The 21,036-nt window shown below is 42.1% G+C and overlaps 1 protein-coding gene across 2 annotated transcripts in view; it reads right to left on the bottom strand.

Annotated features, from left to right (window-relative positions):
- Positions 1-367: 367 nt before the first annotated feature.
- negr1 (neuronal growth regulator 1) overlaps positions 368-21,036 on the bottom strand; it is a 390,601-nt gene continuing 369,932 nt past the window's right edge. For both annotated transcript variants that reach the window (XM_039002066.1, XM_039002068.1), the window contains one exon: positions 368-4,724. In XM_039002066.1, the coding sequence (XP_038857994.1) occupies positions 4,624-4,724 (101 nt within the window). In that variant the 3' untranslated portion in view covers positions 368-4,623. The remainder of the gene's footprint in view (positions 4,725-21,036) is intronic.

Below are 21,036 nucleotides of genomic sequence, written 5' to 3'. Positions count from 1 at the left end.
CCACCCCTAACCCGGACGACACTGGGCCAATTGTGCGCCGCCCTATGGGACTCCTGATCACGGCCAGGATCGAACCAGGGTCTGTAGTGACACCACTAGCACTGAGATGCAGGGCCTTAGACCGCTGCGCCACTCGGGAGCCACGCAGGGGTAATCAGTAATCAAATTATAAAGATACAATAAAAACACACTTAAATAAGGTTTGCCCATACTCTCATTGACTTCCTATAACGATGTGGATTGATTTTAGCTGAGGATGCTTTAGACTAACTGGGTGTTGTTTTACTGTATTTTGCTTGGAATGTAACTATTACACTATCTACAAGAAATCAACTGTTTTCACAGCATACTGCAATGAAACACTGTATGAAGCCTGATCATTTATTTTTTATTTTTTACATTTTACCACATAAACCCAATACAAGCAAATAGTTGCAGACAAAATGGGGGAAATTATCCACATCTGATCAAATGATCTTAACCTGCATGTAGCACATTGCTTGTATTATTGAACAGCTTAATATGACTGGTGATGTTTAAGCGATAACATACAGCGAATTCAAGATGTGTAATGATTAAGCAATCATGAATCTTTTGATTTTGTTGAAATACTTATGCCCTGTAAATGACCTTTCTCCAAGGGCCTTATCTAGAGGTGCAATAATTGTTTTATAAATGAGGCTAGGATATGGTATCTAACGTATTATTTAAATACTTTAAAGGCACATTCAGTACATTACTTGTTCCCCTTGTGGACTCATTTGACAGCTGTTGTTTCATTATTCAAAACAATGCCTTCTATTCTGTATTCAAAGCGTTGTACGTTTAAATTGAGGGATTATCACAATATCAGGTGAGTTGAAGAGCACTCTTTGAAGTCGTCCCCAATACTGCAGTGGTAAAACTCAAGGGAAAAGTCAGAGCTTGGCCTGGTCGTAATTGCATGAATACTTAAATATCCTCTTATCTGAAATGTGAAAGCTGAATGATTTTCTGTTAACAGCTAGCACAGAGACAGGTCACCTTATTCACAGGGGGATAACCTCTGCAGATGTGTGCCAGGGCCTCATTTTTGACAAAGTGAGGAATGAACATGGTTCAAGCCTAATAAACACAACCTTGGTTTTCAAATGTACTCTGATTTGGATTATCCTCTGTTGAAATTACAACTGTTGTTGTGACCCACCTCTTAAAGTTAGAGTGGAAAAGTCATGTTAATTTATCTCTTTGTCAAAAAAGAAACCCTGTTCCTTCTTGTCCAATAAGAAACACTCAATTTAGTTTTCCATTGCAAAACATTTTAAAGTGTTTTTTTTCTGTTGTGTACCCTAATGAACATGACCCAGGTATGTTAGTCTAATTTAAACAGCACAAGCTTTTTACCCAAATGCATCCTGGATTGGTATAGTGGACTGTGGCACAGTGGTGTCCGCATCAAACACTGTCTAGGAAACATCTCAATAGATGGAGGGGGGAGGGCTCATTATAATTTTTTTGTTTACCTGTGCTACAGACAGCTATATCGGTCCGCTAATACAGCACTACTTTTGTGAAGAAAAAAAAATTTGTGTGTTCACACGTGGCAAGTGTTTGCACATTCACTCAAAATATGCACCCAGCGGGGTCACAGGACCGAGTTTGGAAAACCCTGTTCTAGATAACTTGAAACAGTCTAACCAGGTCTTGTAACTCGAAATTGCCGAGGCTAGCTATCGCTAGCCAACTTCATTCACCAATTAGCTTCAGCTGGCTGGTGTGGGACTGTGGCAGAGTTGGTTTGACTGTGGATAGCCTATCTTTGGGGCTAGTTAGGGACTGTCAAAAAAATGACAGAATGTAAATGGGACAATATTTTTATGTTGGACACCTTTTAGTCTCATTGAATGCTTTCAATATTTGTATATGAATTTCTACAATTTATTGTTGGTTTCAGGTTAAGTTATTGAAATTCGGAGCTATTGAAATGCCCAATAGGGATATCGAATGTCAAACCAAATTGACCATGGGCATTAAGATCGGTCCGTGTGGAGCTGCACTCTGAATTGATGATTACTTGAGTGCTGCCAGCTGTGGGCAGGGTTGAAATAAACCCAACCCAAGGAAAACTGTTACGGTACCCTTCATTCCGTTACATAAAATGTTTTCCTATCATCTCGCAAATCTCGGTTTTGGACAAGACTGACTTTATGACCAAAATGATCCTGTTTACTCAAATCGATACCGCATAGGCTGTTTTTAAAAGGAGAAGTTTGTTTTTAGGGGCAGTTGCTCTTTAACTCAAATGTGTAATTTTAAGTCTGTTAACATCAGGAAACATCAGGAAATTGCAAATAATAGTGACTATATAAATGGTCTTGGTTAATGCCAAATTGTATAATCAAAATAATGAACACACAGTACATTTCACATGATGAAATAATTCCATGTTCTGAGCTGCTTAGACAGGCAACCAACACACTCCATGCTGTCACCAATGTGCCACTCTTACTAAGACTTGAAAATAGCAACACAGTATTGTCACATAAATACTCGAGTTAAACAAAACACAAATGGATGTAGCCTGGTGAGTTTTAGTATGCAATGCTCTTTTTTTTTTGTCATAGAGCTGAAACATTCTTAAAACTGGTTTTACCCATAAAAGTATTGATTATTTGTAAACTGGCCACCTTAAAACACAGGTTAATTTTGACATGCAGCACAATCATACTCTCTGCACATCATCAAACAAGTGTGTGAAACCTAATCTACACACCGGCTCTACCAATAAGATCAAAAGGAATCCTATTTTCTCCAAATATACACACAATTGACTCATTTCTATTATACTGTTATATTGGTTCACACCACCTCAGTTTCAAAAAGTAGATAATTAGATTGCAAACATCTCTTTTTTAATCTATTGTTTTGACAAGAATCAACAACAGTGATGGCATCTAAATTAATTGACAACATTATAAACTATGCCATACTGTGTTTCATTGAAGTAATTTCACATATCCAGATTCACGTTTTAAATCGTTTTTTTGTTGTTGTTTTTTACAGTGTTTTCACAAAGGAAGATAATAAATATAATTCTGACCCATTTTGCATCATACTTACATTTAAACAAGATTATATGGTGCAGTATTTTCATATACCACAAAACAGGCTGAAAACAATTCCAGTACAAACAAAATAATAAAAACAAAAAATTAACCAAAACAAAAATGTCTTCACTATATATTTAAAAAAACAAAACACTACACAATCAAAAATAACAGCAAGTACAGTATTTGTGCTTTCAGATTTATATCTCGATGGCTATGTTGTCTCCGGTTTTATAGTACACGTTTTGTTCATTAGACCAATCTGTGTTTTAAGAAGTTGGCAGACATAATTCCCTTGTCCTGTGGAAGATATGATACATAAAACTCAAACTGAAACACATCATAATGCATAAATCCTCTTTATCCTCCATTTACCAATCCCATCTTGGTTATTTAAAAGTTTGATCTTAAATTAGAAGGCTAATGTTATTTGTAAATTTCGGGATGGAAAATATTTCCATCTGTCGAGATCCATAGTTAGTCAGCGTTAAATGTTGTCTTAAACTTTACTATATTGGAAGGTCTTTACTAATACCTAAGTATCCCTTCATGTTCAGGACCTCTGTAAACTTGTAAACGCATCTCTCTCAAACCATAGAAATACAAATGAAAACTGTAAACTTAAACTTTATTGTCCTCAGAGAGGAAAACTGTCTTCCCTTCAGTATTGAAAATGAGTGAGCTGTTTTCTGATGAAATGGTAATTATGTAAATTAAATTACCCCCCCCCCAGACTACAGTATGTTACCAGTACTAACGTAAACACTTGCTACTCTGTTCACTGCCTGGTCAAATATGAGTGTCAAGTATATATCATATATTTAGGACCCCTGCCTGAAAAGAAAGATTATTATTCCAATAGTCAAAAAAGGAAAAATTCTTTGGGACAGACAACATGTTATGGGGGTGTGATGAAAGGCTCTGCATTCAAATAGAATATGGCCAAGATCAAATATGTCTGAAATGTTCCCTTTCCAGTGTCTAGTGTGTAGCATTTCAGCTATTGTATTATTATAATAGCACATCTCAAAATATGTCATCATTCTACCATGCTCTAACCTTAATTTGTAATGAATGGTATCTAAAATGATGCTTTCCTTTTTAACCTTGTATACTTTCAATACTGGCCACAACATTGGTATGGAAATGATGCATTGATGTGTTGAGGGACACACAATGGCATCTTTTGAGCCATTTACAAAAACTGAGATGAAAATGTCAATTTCCGCATCACCACCTCCTGGTGAGAGAATAATAAAATAACTCATTTCGGAGCTTTCATGGTCTTTGAAAGGGGACAATGAGCACTGATTCACAAAGTGGACAATCAAAATAAAAAAAACGAACGATTTTTAAGTATTTACATGATGAGAAATTCCACAGAAATAAAACGATCATCCCCACATAAGTAATGCTGATTATATCCCACACTGCTTTCAACAAACTGTACCAGATTTGATCCAGACATGAGCATTGTCAAAGGATTCATAAATGCTTGAAGGGCTCTTTACAGTCATTGTGTATGGCTGCCCTTCCACTAGTACACACTGATGAAGGAGGAGAGAGCCAGGATCAGGTACCGACAGGCCAGCAGGACTTCCGCTCTTCCTGTACTCCCATACGGCGCAGTGTTTGGCGCTGCGGGCAGGAAACAAGAGACACACTGATTAGTATGATTGCACTTTCACCACACCGCACCTCTTTTCAGTCATTTTGTTCAGTCATTTGTTTCAGTCGTTAGCAAACCACCAATAACTGCTACCATTTACCTAAGCTCTTACGACGATTGTGAGTCCGATGACAAACAAATCCATTCTGTTCCAAGAAACAATGTCCTCGCTGTGTTAAGACACTCTTAAAACCCTGCATTTTGACATCTCAATTCATGTTTAAACCATATTCCTTCCCTCTATTGAGTCATTTTATACATGTGGAAACATACGTGTGACTCTCATATTGACACAGTGGGTAAAAGAGGTAACAGGGAACGAGGAGAGGAGGAAAGGAAGCAACTTATTCTACTTGAATGTGGCGCTCGAATGTGCTAGTCAGACACGGCTGTGCTCTCTGTTTTCTACGGAAATGATGATCCTGACCAGTGGAAAGAACCCAAAATAGCCAGACTACAGTATGTTACCAGTACAAACGTAAACACTTGCTACTCTGTTCACTGCCTGGTCAAATACGAGTGTCAAGTATATATCACACATTTAGGACCCCTGCCTGAAAAGAAAGATGACTAATCCAATAGTCAAAAGAGGAAAAATACTTTGGGACAGACACATTTTATGAGGGTGTGATGAAGGGCTCTGCATTTAAATAGAATATGGCCAAGACCAAATACACTCTTAAAAGGCTGCATTTCGACATCTCAATGAATGTGTCAACCATATTCCTTCCCTCTATCGAGTCCTTTCGTGTACGCGGAAACATACGTGTGACTGATATTGACACTGTAGGTAAAATAGGCAACAAGGGAAGAAGGAGAGGAGGGAAGGAAGCAACAAATTCTACATGAATGTGGTATTCGAATGTGTTAATCAGACGCAGCTGTGCCATCTGCTGTTTCCAAGGAAATTCTGATCCTGACCAGTGGACACTAGTACAGTGGTGCTTCATGAGCAAACACATCTCTCTGGTCTCTGGAGAGATGCTTTAGAGCAGGAAGGAATGGAAAGGCTTTCATTTTGAGGGAGGGGGAGGATCACACACAGACACACACAGACACACACACGTGCTACCAGGCAGGCTCAGCTCTACCTGGGGAAATCATGTGGAGCACAGCCCATCACAGTAGGGTGCCTCTATTTACACACCTATGTAATTAGTTCAGCATGTAATTCCTCCGATGTGGTCTTTGGTTTGCATATACATACTGCACTGGTGTATACGCAAGCAGTTACTTACTCTCTGACATACACGCAAGCAAATACACATTGCAACAACTTCTACAAATGTCTTCAGATTTGTCCACACACCTCTGTATTTTATATGTTGAGCTGTTGTCAATTTATTTTGTGTTTGAATTCAATAAGATCCTGAAAATACATTCCAGATTGAATTGACCATTTTAAAATGTGTTTTATTGGCCATTTTTAAAGTTTCTATATCTTAGTGTCATGTGGTGAGTTGCTTAATGACAGAAAAGTGTAGTACATATTTCAATTTGTTGGTGTTCACAAAACAACTTGGTGGTGACAGTTATTTTTGTGAATTACAGAAATTTGACAGCAAATGTGAAAAGCTACACATCCCATTTCAGCCTGCAATTTTTCCTGAATTTTGCTCTGGTATTATGCTTGTTGTTTACCTATTACTGTGAAAACTGTACTCTCCAACAAATGGAAAGCAAAAAAAGAAAGGTTTGAATAGAGGAGAGAAAATTGTGCAAATTGTGATGGGGGTTTGTAAGATGCATGAGCAGGCTGTGGACTGCAGCCTCTCTCTTTCTCGCTTTGCTCCCATCCATAGCGGAGGATAATGACACAGTTTTCCTGGGCTGCTAGAGCCGAGATGGTTACCATGGCAACAGCTCATGTCCTGCATGGCCCTATTGCCGGAGCTTGAGTGTGCATTGTGTAGCCTTGCTTACAAAATAATTCGGGGGCCATATAAGCAGATCCTCTTCCCCTTCTCGGCTATAGGATTCCTTATCCGAGCTGTGGACATGGCATGGCATGGCTGCTGGGTCAAAAGCACAATCAGCGTAATCTCCTGTACAATTTTATTTTTCGCCTCTTTTTTTTAAGCACATGTGCATAATAAAAACATCTATCCTGAGTGTTTTTTCTGGTTTACAGTCAAGTGTGCCAACAAACACCATACCCTTCTCGAGCAGAAGTAATTAAAGAGAGTCTATATTACCTGCTTCTTAGCACTGTTTTATTTTGTGCTTGTTTTAATATCCCCCTGCGCCTTTTCTAAACCGGGCATCTATTGTTTTGACTGTGTGGGTTGCAACTTGCCATTTTAATTAACTCCCCAACCAGGATCTGCCTCGAACACGATTCCTCTCAGCTTTTAACATGAAGGGAATGGGAGGGAGGGATGGAGAGGGGAGAGGGGAGGGGGAAAGGAAGAGGGAAAGAGAGAGAGAGAGATATAATTGTGCATGTACATCAGCAAAGCTACAATGAAGCACTAGAATCCAAGACAATATATCACACAGAAAACAAGGCGATGAGTCAAGCCTGTTCAGAGAAAAGCACGTTCCAAAAGAAAATAGGCTAGTGGCAAGGCATCCACATTTTTTAGATACCCATACCTGAGGCAGAACAAAACACATCCAGGATTTGTTTTCAATCTCTAATGTCTCCCATTAATGAAAAGGATGGTTGTGAAAAAAAATTCTGCTGCAAAAGTGGTTAAATTTATAGCTATTGTGACACACCCTCCAAACTCAAAACATCCAAATCAAATCAAATGAAATTGTATGTGTCAACATGCGCCGAATACATAAAAAAAATAAAGGAGAGCCGCACACTCTAGGAGCTCAGATGCAAAAATATTTATGTCCAACGTTTCGACAGACAAGCTGTTTTCATCAGGGTATAATGACAAACACTGCGGGATGACTCATTTATATAGTGTCAAAAGACACACAGGTGTCTGTAATCATGTCCGGGTGTGGCCTGATATCATTGGTTAATTCTCATATGTTAAAATAGCATACAAAAAACATAAATGGAAGCTCCCGATCATAGATACAATTTGGCTACATATATATAAATATATATAAATGAGTCATCACGCAGTGTTTGTCATTATACCCTGATGAAGACAGCTTGTCTGTCAAAACATTGGAAGTAAATATTTTTGCATCTGAGCTCCTAGAGTGTGTCCTTTATTTTTTTAAGCATTCCACTCCGCTAGCCAGCACCTCGCCTAAATAGGTGTGCGTTTCGTTCGCCTCTAGACATGCGCCGAATACAACAGGTGTAGACCTTGCAGTGAAATGCTTACTTACAAGCCCTTAACCAACAATGCTTTAAGAAGTTAGGAAAAAAATAAAATAGATAAGTAAAAAAATAGAAAATAGAAAATAAAAGAAACAATGAATTAAATACCAGCACTAAAATAACAAGCGAGGCTATACACAGGGGGCACCGGTACAGAGTCAATGTGCGGGGGCACAGTTTAGTTGAGGCAATTGAGGTCATATGTACATGTAGGTAGAGTTAAAGTGACTATGCATAGATTATGAACAGAGAGTAGCAGCAGCGTAAAAGAGGGGTATGGGTAGCCCTTTGATTAGCTGTTCAGGAGTCTTATGGCTTGGGGGTAGAAGCTGTGAAGAAGCCTTTTGGACAAAGACTTGGCGCTCCGGTACCGCTTGCCATGCGGTAGCAGAGAGGACAGTCTATGACTAGGGTGGCTAGAGACTTTGACAATTTGTAGGGCCTTCCTCTGACACTGCCTGATATAGAGGTCCTGGATGGCAGGAAGTTTGGCCCCAGTGATGTACTGGGCCGTACGCACTACCATCTGTAGTGCCTTGCGGTCAGAGCCCGGGCAATTGCCATACCAGGCAGTGATGCAACCAGTTAGGATGATCTCGCTGGTGCAGCTGTAGAACCTTTTGAGGATATGAGGACCCATGCCAAATCTTTTCAGTCTCCTGAGGGAGAATAGGCTTTGTCGTGCCCTCTTCACGACTGTCTAAATGTGTTTGGACCATGATAGTTTGTTGGTGATGTGGACACCAAGGAACTTGAAGCTCTCAACCTGTTCCACTACAGCCCTGTCGATGAGAATGGGGGCGTGCTCAGTCCTCCTTTTCCTGGTGTCCGCAATCATCTCCTTTGTCTTGATCACGTTGAGGGAGATATTTTTGTCCTGGCAACACACGATCAGGTCTCTGACCTCCTCCCTATAGGCTGTCTCATCATTGTCGGTGATCAGGCCTACCACTGTTGTGTCATCGGCAAACTTGATGATGGTGTTGGAGTCATGCCTGGCCATGCAGTCATGAGTGAACAGGGAGTACAGGAGGGGACGGAGCAAGCACCCCTGAGAGGCCCCCTGTTGAGGATCGGCGTGGCGGATGTGTTGAGAGGCCCCCTGTTGAGCGTGGTGGATGTGCTGAGAGGCCCCCTGTTGAGGATCAGCGTGGAGTTTGTTCCCTACCCATACCACCTGGGGGCGGACCATCAGGAAGTCCAGGATCCAGTTGCAGAGGGAGGTGTTTAGTCCCAGGGTCCTTAGCTTATTGATGAGCTTTGAGGGAACTATGGTGTTGAACGCTGAGCTGTAGTCAATGAATAGCATTCTCACATAGGTGTTCCTTTTGTCCAGGTGGGAAAGGGAGGTGTTGAGTGCAATAGAGATTGCATCATCTGTGGATCTGTTTGGGACGGTATGAAAATTGGAATGGTTCTAGGGTTTCTGGGATAATGGTGTTGATGTGAGCCATGACCAGCCTTTCGAAGCACTTCCTGGCTACAGACGTGAGTGTTACGGGTCGGTAGTCGTTTAGGCAGGTTGCCTTAGTGTTTTCGGGCACCTGGACTATGGTGGTCTGCTTGAAACATGTTGGTATTACAGACTCAGTCACGGACAGGTTGAAAATGTCAGTGAAGACACTTGCCAGTTGGTCAGCACGTGCTCGGAGTACATGCCCTGGTAATCCGTCTGGCCATGCGGCCTTGTGAATGTTGACCTGTTTAAAGGTCTTACTCACATCGGCTACAGAGAGCGTGATCACACAGTCGTCCGGAACAGCTGGTGCTCTCATGCATGTTTCAGTGTTACTTGCCTCGAAGCGAGCATAGAAGTAATTTAGCTCGTTTGGACACTGTGGGGACGACGTCATCGGTGCACTTATTGATGAAGCCAGTGACTGATGTGGTGTACTCCTCAATGCCATTGGAAGAATCCCGGAACATATTCTAGTCTGTGCTAGCAAAACAGTCCTGTGGCTTAGCATCAGCTTCATCTGACCACTTTCTTATTGACCGAGTCACTGGTGCTTCCTGCTTTAGTTTTTGCTTGTAAGCAGGAATCAGGAGGATAGAATTATGGTCAGATTTGCCAAATAGAGGGCGTATGAGAGCTTTGTACGCATCTCTGTGTGGAGTAAAGGTGGTCTAGAGTTTTTTTCCCTCTGGTTGCACATTTAACATGCTGATAGAAATGAGGTAAAACTGATTTGAGTTTCCCTGCATTAAAGTCCCCAGCCACTAGGAGGGCCGCCTCTGGATGAGCGATTTTTCTGTTTGCTTATGGCTGTATACAGGTCATTGAGTGCGGTCTTAGGGCCAGCATCAGTCTGAAGTGTTATATAGACAGCAACAAAAAATATTGATGTAAACTCTGGTAAATAGTGTGGTCTACAGTTTATCATGAGATACTCTACCTCAGGCGAGCAAAACCTTGAGACTTCCTTAGATTTCATGCACCAGCTGTTGTTTACAAATATGCATAGGCCACCGCCCCTCGTCTTTCCAGAGGCCGCTGTTCTATCCTGCTTAAAAAGCTTAAAACCTACCAGCTGTATGTTAATCATGTTGTCGTTCAGCCACGACTCGGTGAAACACAAGATATTACAGTTTTTAATGTCCAGTAGGTAGGATATACGTGCTTGTGAATCGTCCATTTTATTATCGATTGATTGTAAGTTGGCTAGTAGGACCGATGGTAAAAGGTAGATTACCCTCTCAGCGACGGATCCTTACAAGGCACCCGGACCGTCGTCCACAAAACGAGGGCCTTGTCGGGTGTTTGGAGTAAATCCTTCTCATCCGACTCGTGGAAGAAGAAGAATTCCTCCAGTACGGGGTGAATAATCACTGCCTTGATATCAAGAAGCCCTTTTCGGACATAAGACACGGTGGAAGAAACATTATGTACAAAATATTCTTCCGCGCCGTTATCTAAGGAAAACAAGTAGGCTCAGACATTGAAATTAAATGTTTTGGGGTCCACGGTTCCTTCATTTGATATCTTTAGCCCCTGCTATTGTGATTTAGTCAGGGGGCCACTACAAATTGTATTTGTGGCCACCCTGGATTTTGTCTCATATCCATTATGGCGTCCAAAATACAATATCACTCATGCACATGACGACAGTTTTGGTGTAACTCTATTTTATTCAGAATCCAATATGGCCAACATAATTACATTCAAACACCATCGCCTGCATATAAATTGCCCTGGTTTATTTTGTGTTGTGTTATTCCTCTTTAAAAGGGTTTCATACAACTTTTGGTATAACTCGGACTGTGAGTGGCACTGCCATGCCCCTGTTGTGTTAAATAGCTGAAGCCAACTAGCGTTTCAAAGGGTGTTCATGTTTTTCAGGACAAAAGCACGTAGTAGCATAACCAAGTTATAGGAAAGCAACCTGTAATACAACAGTCAGCTACTCTAGTAGCGTATATGTACAGCTCCTCTTTCCCATCTTTTCCTCACTGAAACTAAGTGTGCAAGGTTGATTCAAAGTCTTTGAGGTGGCCAAGACATCATTGTGTCCTAACAGGGTGAGGAGACAAAGTAGCCATTCTTGAGCTCCAACAATAAAGGACAAAGTGAAATAAAACAATAAAATATATAATAATATTACTGAACAGTTTACCAGACCAATGCATTAGTCACCACAACATGAGAGCTCATTCTTCACATGCGAGTCCAGTTCAGGTGTCACATGGGCTGGCCACCCATGGGTGGTAGCAAAATAGGTACATATGAGGACAATGAACGCCAGCTAAGGCCCACTAAGTTTATGGTATTTGTTGTCAATGAGTGTCAGGTTGTGTTGGTTTATTGTAGTGAGCACTTGCCTTATGTGTTTGTTATCATGTGTGGTTTCATCCACCCCATACATCACAATGTCACTGTGGCACCGTGAGAGACATGGGCATAACTGTGGCTAAAGGACTCAGCAGCATCATGGACAGAGCCACCCACCGCAGCACAGGAGACAGGTGCACTCACTTCAGCACCACGGCACTGGCTGCATGACAGTGGACAGTGGCACTCAGTTCCTCACTGTGGAAAGCTGCACTACCTTCAGGATCAGGCCAGCCGAAGATAGCACCACAGCTCCGCTCACCCAACACACATGTGCAGGATGAATCAACTGACTGGCACAAGACCGCAGCCTGGACCTCACTCAAGTGGAGCAGTTAGGAAGGCACAGCGACAGTGCGCCTACTCTCCCACTTACACTGTGTTTCTCTCTCCTTCCACAGACTCCTCAGAATGAGAATTATGGACGCAAGAGACTACAGGTGGCCACCATCTTTAACCACCCTCTTGCTTGAATGGCTTGTGGACTAGAATGCCAGAGACACTAAAAGCTAAAGTAAAAGCATTTTGTTGTGTTTACTCATTGCCGCTTGTGTAGTCGGGAACACCCACTCTTCCCGACATATGGTGGAGAATGCGTGCACCTGAGTGAACACATTTATTTATTTTTTAAATCTGTTTATTTTTGCGCAAGAGTGGAACCATGTTTAATCATGGAGTTGGAAACTTGAAAAACATGCTGGGACAACTCATACATCTTCATGGAGTCAGTCAACAGACCTCCAATATCATAGCAGAAAAAAATGGCTGAAGCCACAAGGCAACTCTGTGGATGAGGTGATCGACAAAGTTGTCCTGGATCAGTTCATGAGAGGCCTTCCCTATGATCTGCACAAATCAGCCACCAAACAATGCCCTAAGACTTCCCAGGACATGATTCAGCTGGTGGAAAAGTTGGAGGCCTCAAAATATGCACTTAAGTTAACAAACAGGAACAACCTCCACCTATATAACACAACATTTTAACTCAAGAAAATATGAGCTTCTGAAAACAACCGCTTACTTCCCAGCCAGAGAGAAGCGACATAATGTTGGCTGGTGCGGAAAATGTGGTGCCAAAGGAGACAATACTCATTAGTGGCGACTAACAGATGAGCCAATGACTATAAACCCAAGGGTAGCTGGCCAACCCCCTCACACCAGGGATTGCCACCTGCTAGACCTGAGGGAGGGGGGAAGTGAGGTACCCACTTGCCAGTATCTAGTGCAGGTGGGCTCCCATAACCTAATGGCTCTCTTGGACTGTGGCAATTCCAACACCCTGATATGCCCAGAGTGGATTCCTGTAGGGTCTCTTCGAAACCACAACACCCTACCCCTCACCTGTATCCATTGGGACATCCGGGACATACCGACAGCTTGCATCCGGCTCAACACTGATTGTGTGGCACGAATGGTCATTGCAGAGGTGATGCCAGAATTTATAACCCCTCTGCTCCTAGGTCGAAACTGCCCGTGATTTGAGACAGTCTTTGAGGCTGCTGGGGTAAGCAAAAATGCCTTTCGCACCTCCTCTGTTCTTCACCACACTCATAGACCCAAGCCTTTGATGCCTGCTCAGAAGGGGCAACATACTAAAAACTGTTCTTGCAGCAGAGGTAAGTGAAGATGCTGCTGGGTGATGCTGCACAACCAGACCAGCCTGATGACAGCAGAGATCCCGCTGATGTGGAAGGTGAGCCTCCCTCTACTTATCAATTACAGTTGGGCAGTCGGTGTGCCCAACTGAGAGACCAAAACCACGCAAGTGCCTTAGAAAGGGTCCAGGAGGTGGATGGTAAAGTCCTGGGAGACTGGCCTTTGGTGACTCCTCACTTCGTCCTTCGTCAAGGGCTACTCTACAGGGTTACAGGGTCTACAGGGCTCCTAGTGCCCAAAGTGTATGTTCCAGTTGTTCTCTAACTGGCCCACTCTTACGCCGTGGGCGCTCATTTTGGGTGAGGAAAAGACAAGGGAACGGATCCTACAGAAGTCTTACTGGCACGGAATATACATGGCACGTTACTTTCGGATGTATCACACCTGTCAACTGACTGCCCCAGTAGGGCATTCCTGAGCTCCTCTCATTCCGCTACCCAGCATTGAGACCCCATCTGATAGAATAGGGATAGACCTAGTTTGACCTCTCTCAAAGTCTGCACGAGGATACAACATATCCTGGTGGTGGTAGACTACGACACCAGGTACCCGGAGACGATTCCCCCAAGAACCATCACCACCAAGGCTATAGCCAAGAAGTTGGTACATATGTTCGCCAGAGTGTGCCTTCCTAGAGAAATCCTGATGGACCAGGGGACCCCTTTCCTGTCAAGGATCATGTGGGACATGTGTAAGCTCCTGAGGATCAAATAGTTGCGACTTCGGTCTACCATCCACAAACTGATGGACTGGTAGAGTAGTTCAACCAGACCCTCAAATAGAATGTTGAAAAGAGCGTCGGACCAAGGAAAGGACAGGGATCATCTACTGCCTCATGTCCTCTTTCCCATTCATGAAGTGCCCCAGTCCTCCACAGGGTTCTCCTTTCGAGTTCCTCTACGCTCACCGCCCAAGAAGGGCAGACACTTAATGTGTTGTGAAAAGTAATGTCATGTAATAGTTTTAATAGTATATACTGTAACTGCCTTAACCTCTGGTGGCTGCAGGGGCAGTATTGAGTAGCTTGGACCCACTGGGAATGTGATGAAAGAAATAAAAGCTTAAATAAATCATTCTCTCTACTATTATTCTGAAATTTCACATTCTTAAAATAAAGTGGTGATCCTAATTGACTTAAAACAGGGAATTTTTACTTGGATTACATGTCAGGAATTGTGAAAAACTGAGTTTAAATGTATTTGGCTAAGGTGTATGTAAACTTCAGACGTCAACTGTACACCTGTTCTGAAAGGCCCAGAATCTGCAACACCACTAAGCAAGGGGCACCACCAAGCAAGCGGCACCATGAAGACCAAGGAGCTCTCCAAACAGGCCAGGGACAAAGTTGTGGAGAAGTACAGATCAGGGCTGGGTTATAAAAAAATATCAGAAACTTTGAACATCCCACGGAGCACCAAGAAATCATTATAAAAAAACGGAAATAATATGGAACCACAACAAACCTGCCAAGAGAGGGCCGCCCACAAAAACTCACGGACCAGGCAAGGAGGGCATTATTCAGAGAGGCAACAAAGAGAAAAAGGATAACCCTGAAGGAGCTGCAAAGCTCCACAGCAGAGATTGGAGTATCTGTCCATAGGACCACTTTTAGCCGTACACTCCACAGAACTGGGCTTTACGGAAGAGTGGCCAGAAAAAAACATTGCTAAAAGAAAAAAATAAGCAATCATGTTTGGTTTCGCCAAAAGGCATGTGGGAGACTCCCAAACATATGGATTTTTGTATTTTATTTTACCTTTATTTAACTAGGCAAGTCAGTTAAGTACAAATTCTTATTTTCAATGACGGCCTAGGAATAGCGGGTTAACTGCCTTGATCAGCGGCAGAACGACAGATTTTTACCTTGTCAGCTCGGGGATTCGATGTAGCAACCTTCCGGTATCTAGGATGAAGGTACTCTGGTCAGATGAGACTAAAATTTAGATTTTTGGCCATCAAGGGAAACGCTATGTCTGGCGCAAACCCAACACCTCTCATCACCCCAAGAAAACCATGTTGTTTTTCATTGGCAGGGACTGGGAAACTGTTCAGAATTTAAGGAATGTTGGCTGGCGCTAAATACAGGGAAATTGCTCAGGGAAACCTGTTTCAGTCTTCCAGAGATTTGAGACTGGGACGGAAGTTCACCTTCCAGCAGGACAAGGACCCTAAGCATACTGCTAAAGCAACACTCAAGTGGTTTAAGGGAAAACATTTACATTTCTTGGAATGGCCTAGTCAAAACCCAGACATCAATCCAATTGAGAATCTGTGGTATGACTTAAATAGTGCTGTACACCAGCGGAACCCATCCAACTTGAAGGAGCTGGAGCAGTTTTGCCTTGAAGAATGGGCAAAAATCCCAGTGGCTAGATGTGCCAAGCTCATAGAGCCATACCCCAAGAGACTTCCAGCTGTAATTGCAGCAGAAGGTTGCTCTACAAAGTATTGACTTTGGGGAGGTGAATAGTTACGCACGCTCATATTTTTTTTTTTTTTTTTTACATATTTCTTGTTTGTTTCACAAGAAAAAATATTTTGCATCTTCAAAGTGGTAGGCATGTTGTGTAAATCAAATGATACAAACCCCCCAAAAATCTATTTTAATTCCAGGTTGTAAGGCAACAAAATAGGGAAAATGGGAAAGGGGAATGAATTATTTCGCAAGCCACTGTATCAAAGGCTGATGGACATTGTCCTGCCGCCACATCGGGACCTGGGAAGACCACTTGGAGAAGGTAAGCCGTGTCTTGGGTTCTCCCTGACACGCAGGCCTGACAGCCAACCTGAAAAAGTGCTACATTGCACAGAGTGATGCGCAATACCTTAAACATACCATTGGTCGAGGACTCATCAAAACACAGGAGAAGGTTGAGAAAATCTGTAACTGGCCTTATCCAACCACCAAGATTCAGGTGATAGCCTGGCCGGTTACTACCGGTGGTTTATTCGGCAGTTTTCTGCTCAGGCGTCTCCCCTAACAGACATGACCTGGAAGGCCAAGCCGGAGAAGGTTAAATTCAAACATCCCTCTGTTCAGGACCAGTCCTGATGTCAACAGACTACTCTTTCGTCATCCAATCAGATGCCTCTGGAACTGGAGTGGGAGACGTCCTGTCCCAGGTCTGGGATGGTGAAGAACATCCCGTGTTATTCATCAGTCGAAAGGTCCTACCTAGGGAACGGGAGTATGGGAGTGTCTGGTTAGAAAATGGGCTGTTTTCTCCCTGTCTTACTATCTCTTGGGATTGCTGTTCCCCCTGGAGACAGACATTGCACCCTTGCAGGGGATGGCTAAGGCTAAGGGCACTGATGACCTGCTGGTTCTTTGAGCTACAACCATACAACTTTGTTGTTCAACACAGACCAGGGTCTGCTTATGGGAATATTGATCCCGCTCCCGGCTTCATTGTCTCTTCTCTTCTGCCAATTCCTCCCAGGGTTCAGAGCTAAGTTCAGTTCAACACTGTGGAAGGCTGCACTATCTTCAGCACCAGGCCAGCCGAAGTCGGCCCCACAGGTCTGCTCACCCAACACACCTGTGCAGAATTACTAATCAGCACACATGCAAGGCATTCCCTAATCAACTGACCGGCACAAAAGTGCAGCCTGGACCTCACTCAAGTGAAGCAGTTAGGAAGACAGCCACAGCGTGCCTACTCGCCCACTTACAGTGTTTTTCACGCTCTCCTTCCACAGATTCATCAGAAGGAGAGTTATGGACTCTGCCAGTGAGGCCACACCGCCGCAAGAGTCTACAGGTGGCCGCCATCTTTAACCACCCTCTTGCCTGAATGGTTGTGGACTAGAATGCCAGAGATGCTAAAAGCTAAAGTAAAAGCATCTGAAACATGAACTCATTTGTTGTGTTTACTCATTGCCACTTGGGTAGTTGGGCACATCCCACGCTTCCTGACAGTCACCATATGGCAAGATAGGATAGTGGACATGTTTAAAAATATATATATTTAAAAAATGTATGTGCCAGCTCAACCCAAACAGCAAAAGAGTGCACCGGAACATCCCTATGAGCATCAGAATTGCAGTGAGCCAGCGGAAGGTTATGTTGAATTCAGGCAGCCATATTGGACTAGCAATGAATCAAAGCTTACTTCTAAATAATGAGGTGATGGCAGCAGTGTATGTGCAAAGTTTTAGACTAATCCAATGAACCATTGCATTTATGTTCAAAATTGTGTATCAAGACTTCCCAAATGTGCTTAATTGGTTTATTACATATTTTCAAGTTCATAACTGTGCACTCTCCTCAAACAATAGCATGGTGTTATTTCACTGTAATAGCTATTGTAAATTGGACAGTGCAGTTAGATTAACAAGAATTTAAGCTTTCTGCCCATATCAGATATGTTTATGTCCTGGAAAATGTTCTTGTTACTTACAACCTCATGCTAATCACATTAGCCTACGTTAGGTCAACCGTCCTGTGGGGGAAACACCGATCCTGTAGAGGTTAACAAGTGACATCAATTAGGGATCATAGCTTTCACCTGGATTCACCTGGATAGTCTAAGTCATGGAAAGAGCAGGTGTTCTTAATTTTTTGTACTCTCAGTTTATATAGAGGTGATTAAACCACCATTTAATGGATTTTGGATGCCATACTGGATTTTAAGTCAAATCTAGGAGGACCTCAACGCAATTGCAAGAGGTTGAACATAAAATCCACAGACAAACCTGACTGAAAAGAAATGACAGTATTCACTGTCTCAGCCCACTTGTTTTCAATAGAGCCTATTTAGATTACTATAGCCACAACATAAAAAAATGTGTAGCTGTATGTTTTTTTGTTGGGCAGGACCATACAGCACTTTGAATGAGAGCAAATTTGAATTGGAAAGATGTCTATTAATCAGCTACCAAAAAGTAAAGCTTATATTCATCATAAATATTGATAGTTGATATTTCTGCCTATTGTTTCTGTGTTTACAGGTCTATATTTCCAAATGTACATTAAGATATCCTGATGCTGTTTGTTTGTGTATGTAGGGCAGACAACTGATTATTTACTTGTATTACAATTTTTTGCAATTTATGTTGCCCACCCCCCTTCCAAACCAGACAATATTCTGAACGTTTTGAGTTTAGGGGGTGTGTCACAATAAATCTAACCACTTTTGCAGTAAAATATTTTCATGGTCATCCATTTCATAAATGGGGTAATGAGGTAATGAAGGGTTCAAGCCTCACCCCATTCTAAACAATTTATTTAACCTTTTAATTTGAAAAGTTTTTCTCTGAACAATCGTCACTGTTGACACAAATAATGAAACATTCTGAAATATGTCACACAGGCACAAGTGTTAATCAAACATAGGGTTGAAAAGCTACCTGTAATTTAGAAAAATTACCGGAAACAGGTAATCTATTGCAATCTATGGTAACTTTGGTGATTTATACTTGAATAACTTTTTTTAAATTCTGAGTTTCTAGTGGATAGACCACATTGTTCAAGAGAAAATTAAATGAGACAATTGGAAGCTGGGGATGATTAGGTGACCATGATGGTATGATGCCAGATTGGGAATTTAGCCAGGACACCAGGGTTAACACCCCTACTCTTACAATAAGTGCCATGGACTCTTTTAGTGGCCACAGAGAGTCAGGACACCCGTTTTAACATCCCATCCAAAAGACAGCTCCCTACACAGGGCAATGTCCCCAATCACTGCCCTGGGGCATTGGGATATTTTTTTTAGACCAGAGGAAAATTGTCTCCTACTAGCCCTCCAACACCACTTCCTACAGTCTCCTATCCAGGACCAACCCTGCTTTAGCTTCAGAAGCAAGGCAGCAGTAGGATGCAGGGTGGTACGCTGCTGGCTAGAATAAACGCCAATGGTATTCACTAAATTGATTATTTATATTTAGGATAATGTTTTACAGCTTTGTCATACTATTTCTTTAAAAAATGTCTTGATTATTTTATATATATTACATGTGACGAGGCCAGAGATAATTAGACAGCTGTGATGATCTGAAATACCAAAAAGGGCCACTAGATGTCTTGTGAAAAATTACCTAAAATCCTTGAAAGTTACACAAATTCTGGTAGTTTACTTGTAAATTTCCAAATTCTCCCGTAATATACCCTCCCTTTGCAACCATAATCAAATATCAACACAAAGAATATTAAACCCAAAAGGCTTTTTTTCTTTTGCCAGGCCTCTTATTTTATGTATCAACCTATACAGTACATGCCCTGCGTAGTATCCCCTTACCCCCTGTATGTGACGTGAGCAGAGAACTGGAACTATGCCGTTTCATTTGGAATGAAAATTGTCAAGAAAACACTAAATCAATTGGAGCTATGAAGATCTTGAAATACTGTCTCAGAACTATCTTTTCTCCGATGGACCCCTCTAATGCGAAAGCTTCTCTGAGCTGCTGGTGATTCATGCTTGGAGTTGTTTGTGTCTCCAGGCTGTGATGGTGGCTCCATGAGCAGTAGCATCCCTATCCCCTTGTGGATGGGCTCCTCGAGCTCCTGAGTGAGGAGTTCAATGTCAGTGGTCTTTGGTTCCCCTGCCACCCCAAGAGAAAGCCCCGCGAGACCCAGCTGAGCCAGTGCTGAGCCTAAATCCACACATCCACAGCAAACCTGGCTAAAAAATCCTCACACACTCACCATTTACCACATTGCCTCACTCGGAGTACACCAAACCCTTACAGTAAATTGTGCTTTCTAGTATTACATTCACTCTCACAGTATACTCTTACATAGTAGTGCATACTCTCACAGCATAGCAATGAATATTCACCGTCAGTCTTAGTGTCTCACTAGCAGTGGTATATCTTGTAGGTTACCACAACATTCACAGTGGAGCCCAACAAGAGTAATTTACAGACTGCGGGAATGGTTCAAATGCCATTTGTTTTCATTATTTATGCTCTTGCCCTTCTGATTTGGTTTGGCTTGTGACCTTACACACTACAGCAATACAGTATACTATTGTTTGAATAGCAACTTTAATAGCATATTTAACAATCATTTAAGTAATTCTTAAATTCACAAATGTCAAAGTAGTGTCCGAATTCCAAAACCATGCATATTGTTTGTTGAAAGTACATAAAGTACATAAAGTAGCATACTTTACATTGACTTGCTTGCAAATGATCTACTTTATATGTGGTAACTCCACAAAACACAAAATTCAAATCCCCACTGAACTTTGTATCTCAACATTTTAAATTGAAAATCACGTTGCACATCTTGCTTATTTAAAGCACAGCCTGCATTGGGAATAAACATGGTGAGTCTGTTCAATCTGGATTGATCATTGTCATAGCAAAGGTTTTCAGTAGTGGCATAATTATCATATTACTTGAGTGCTTTGGCAAAATCCGTTAGATGTTAGGAGCCTAATGAAATGCATTGGGACACAAATGAATTGCGTCAGCACTGAAGTTAATGTTGTAGATGTAATGAGTACAGCCTCATTTTGGGCCTCGCTCCTCTAAACTCTGTCTTTCTCCCTCTCCTCTCTCT

The sequence above is a fragment of the Salvelinus namaycush genome, chromosome 10 (assembly GCF_016432855.1).
Source record: "Salvelinus namaycush isolate Seneca chromosome 10, SaNama_1.0, whole genome shotgun sequence".
Lineage (NCBI taxonomy): Eukaryota > Metazoa > Chordata > Actinopteri > Salmoniformes > Salmonidae > Salvelinus > Salvelinus namaycush.
This window is presented reverse-complemented; position numbering and strand designations above follow the sequence as displayed.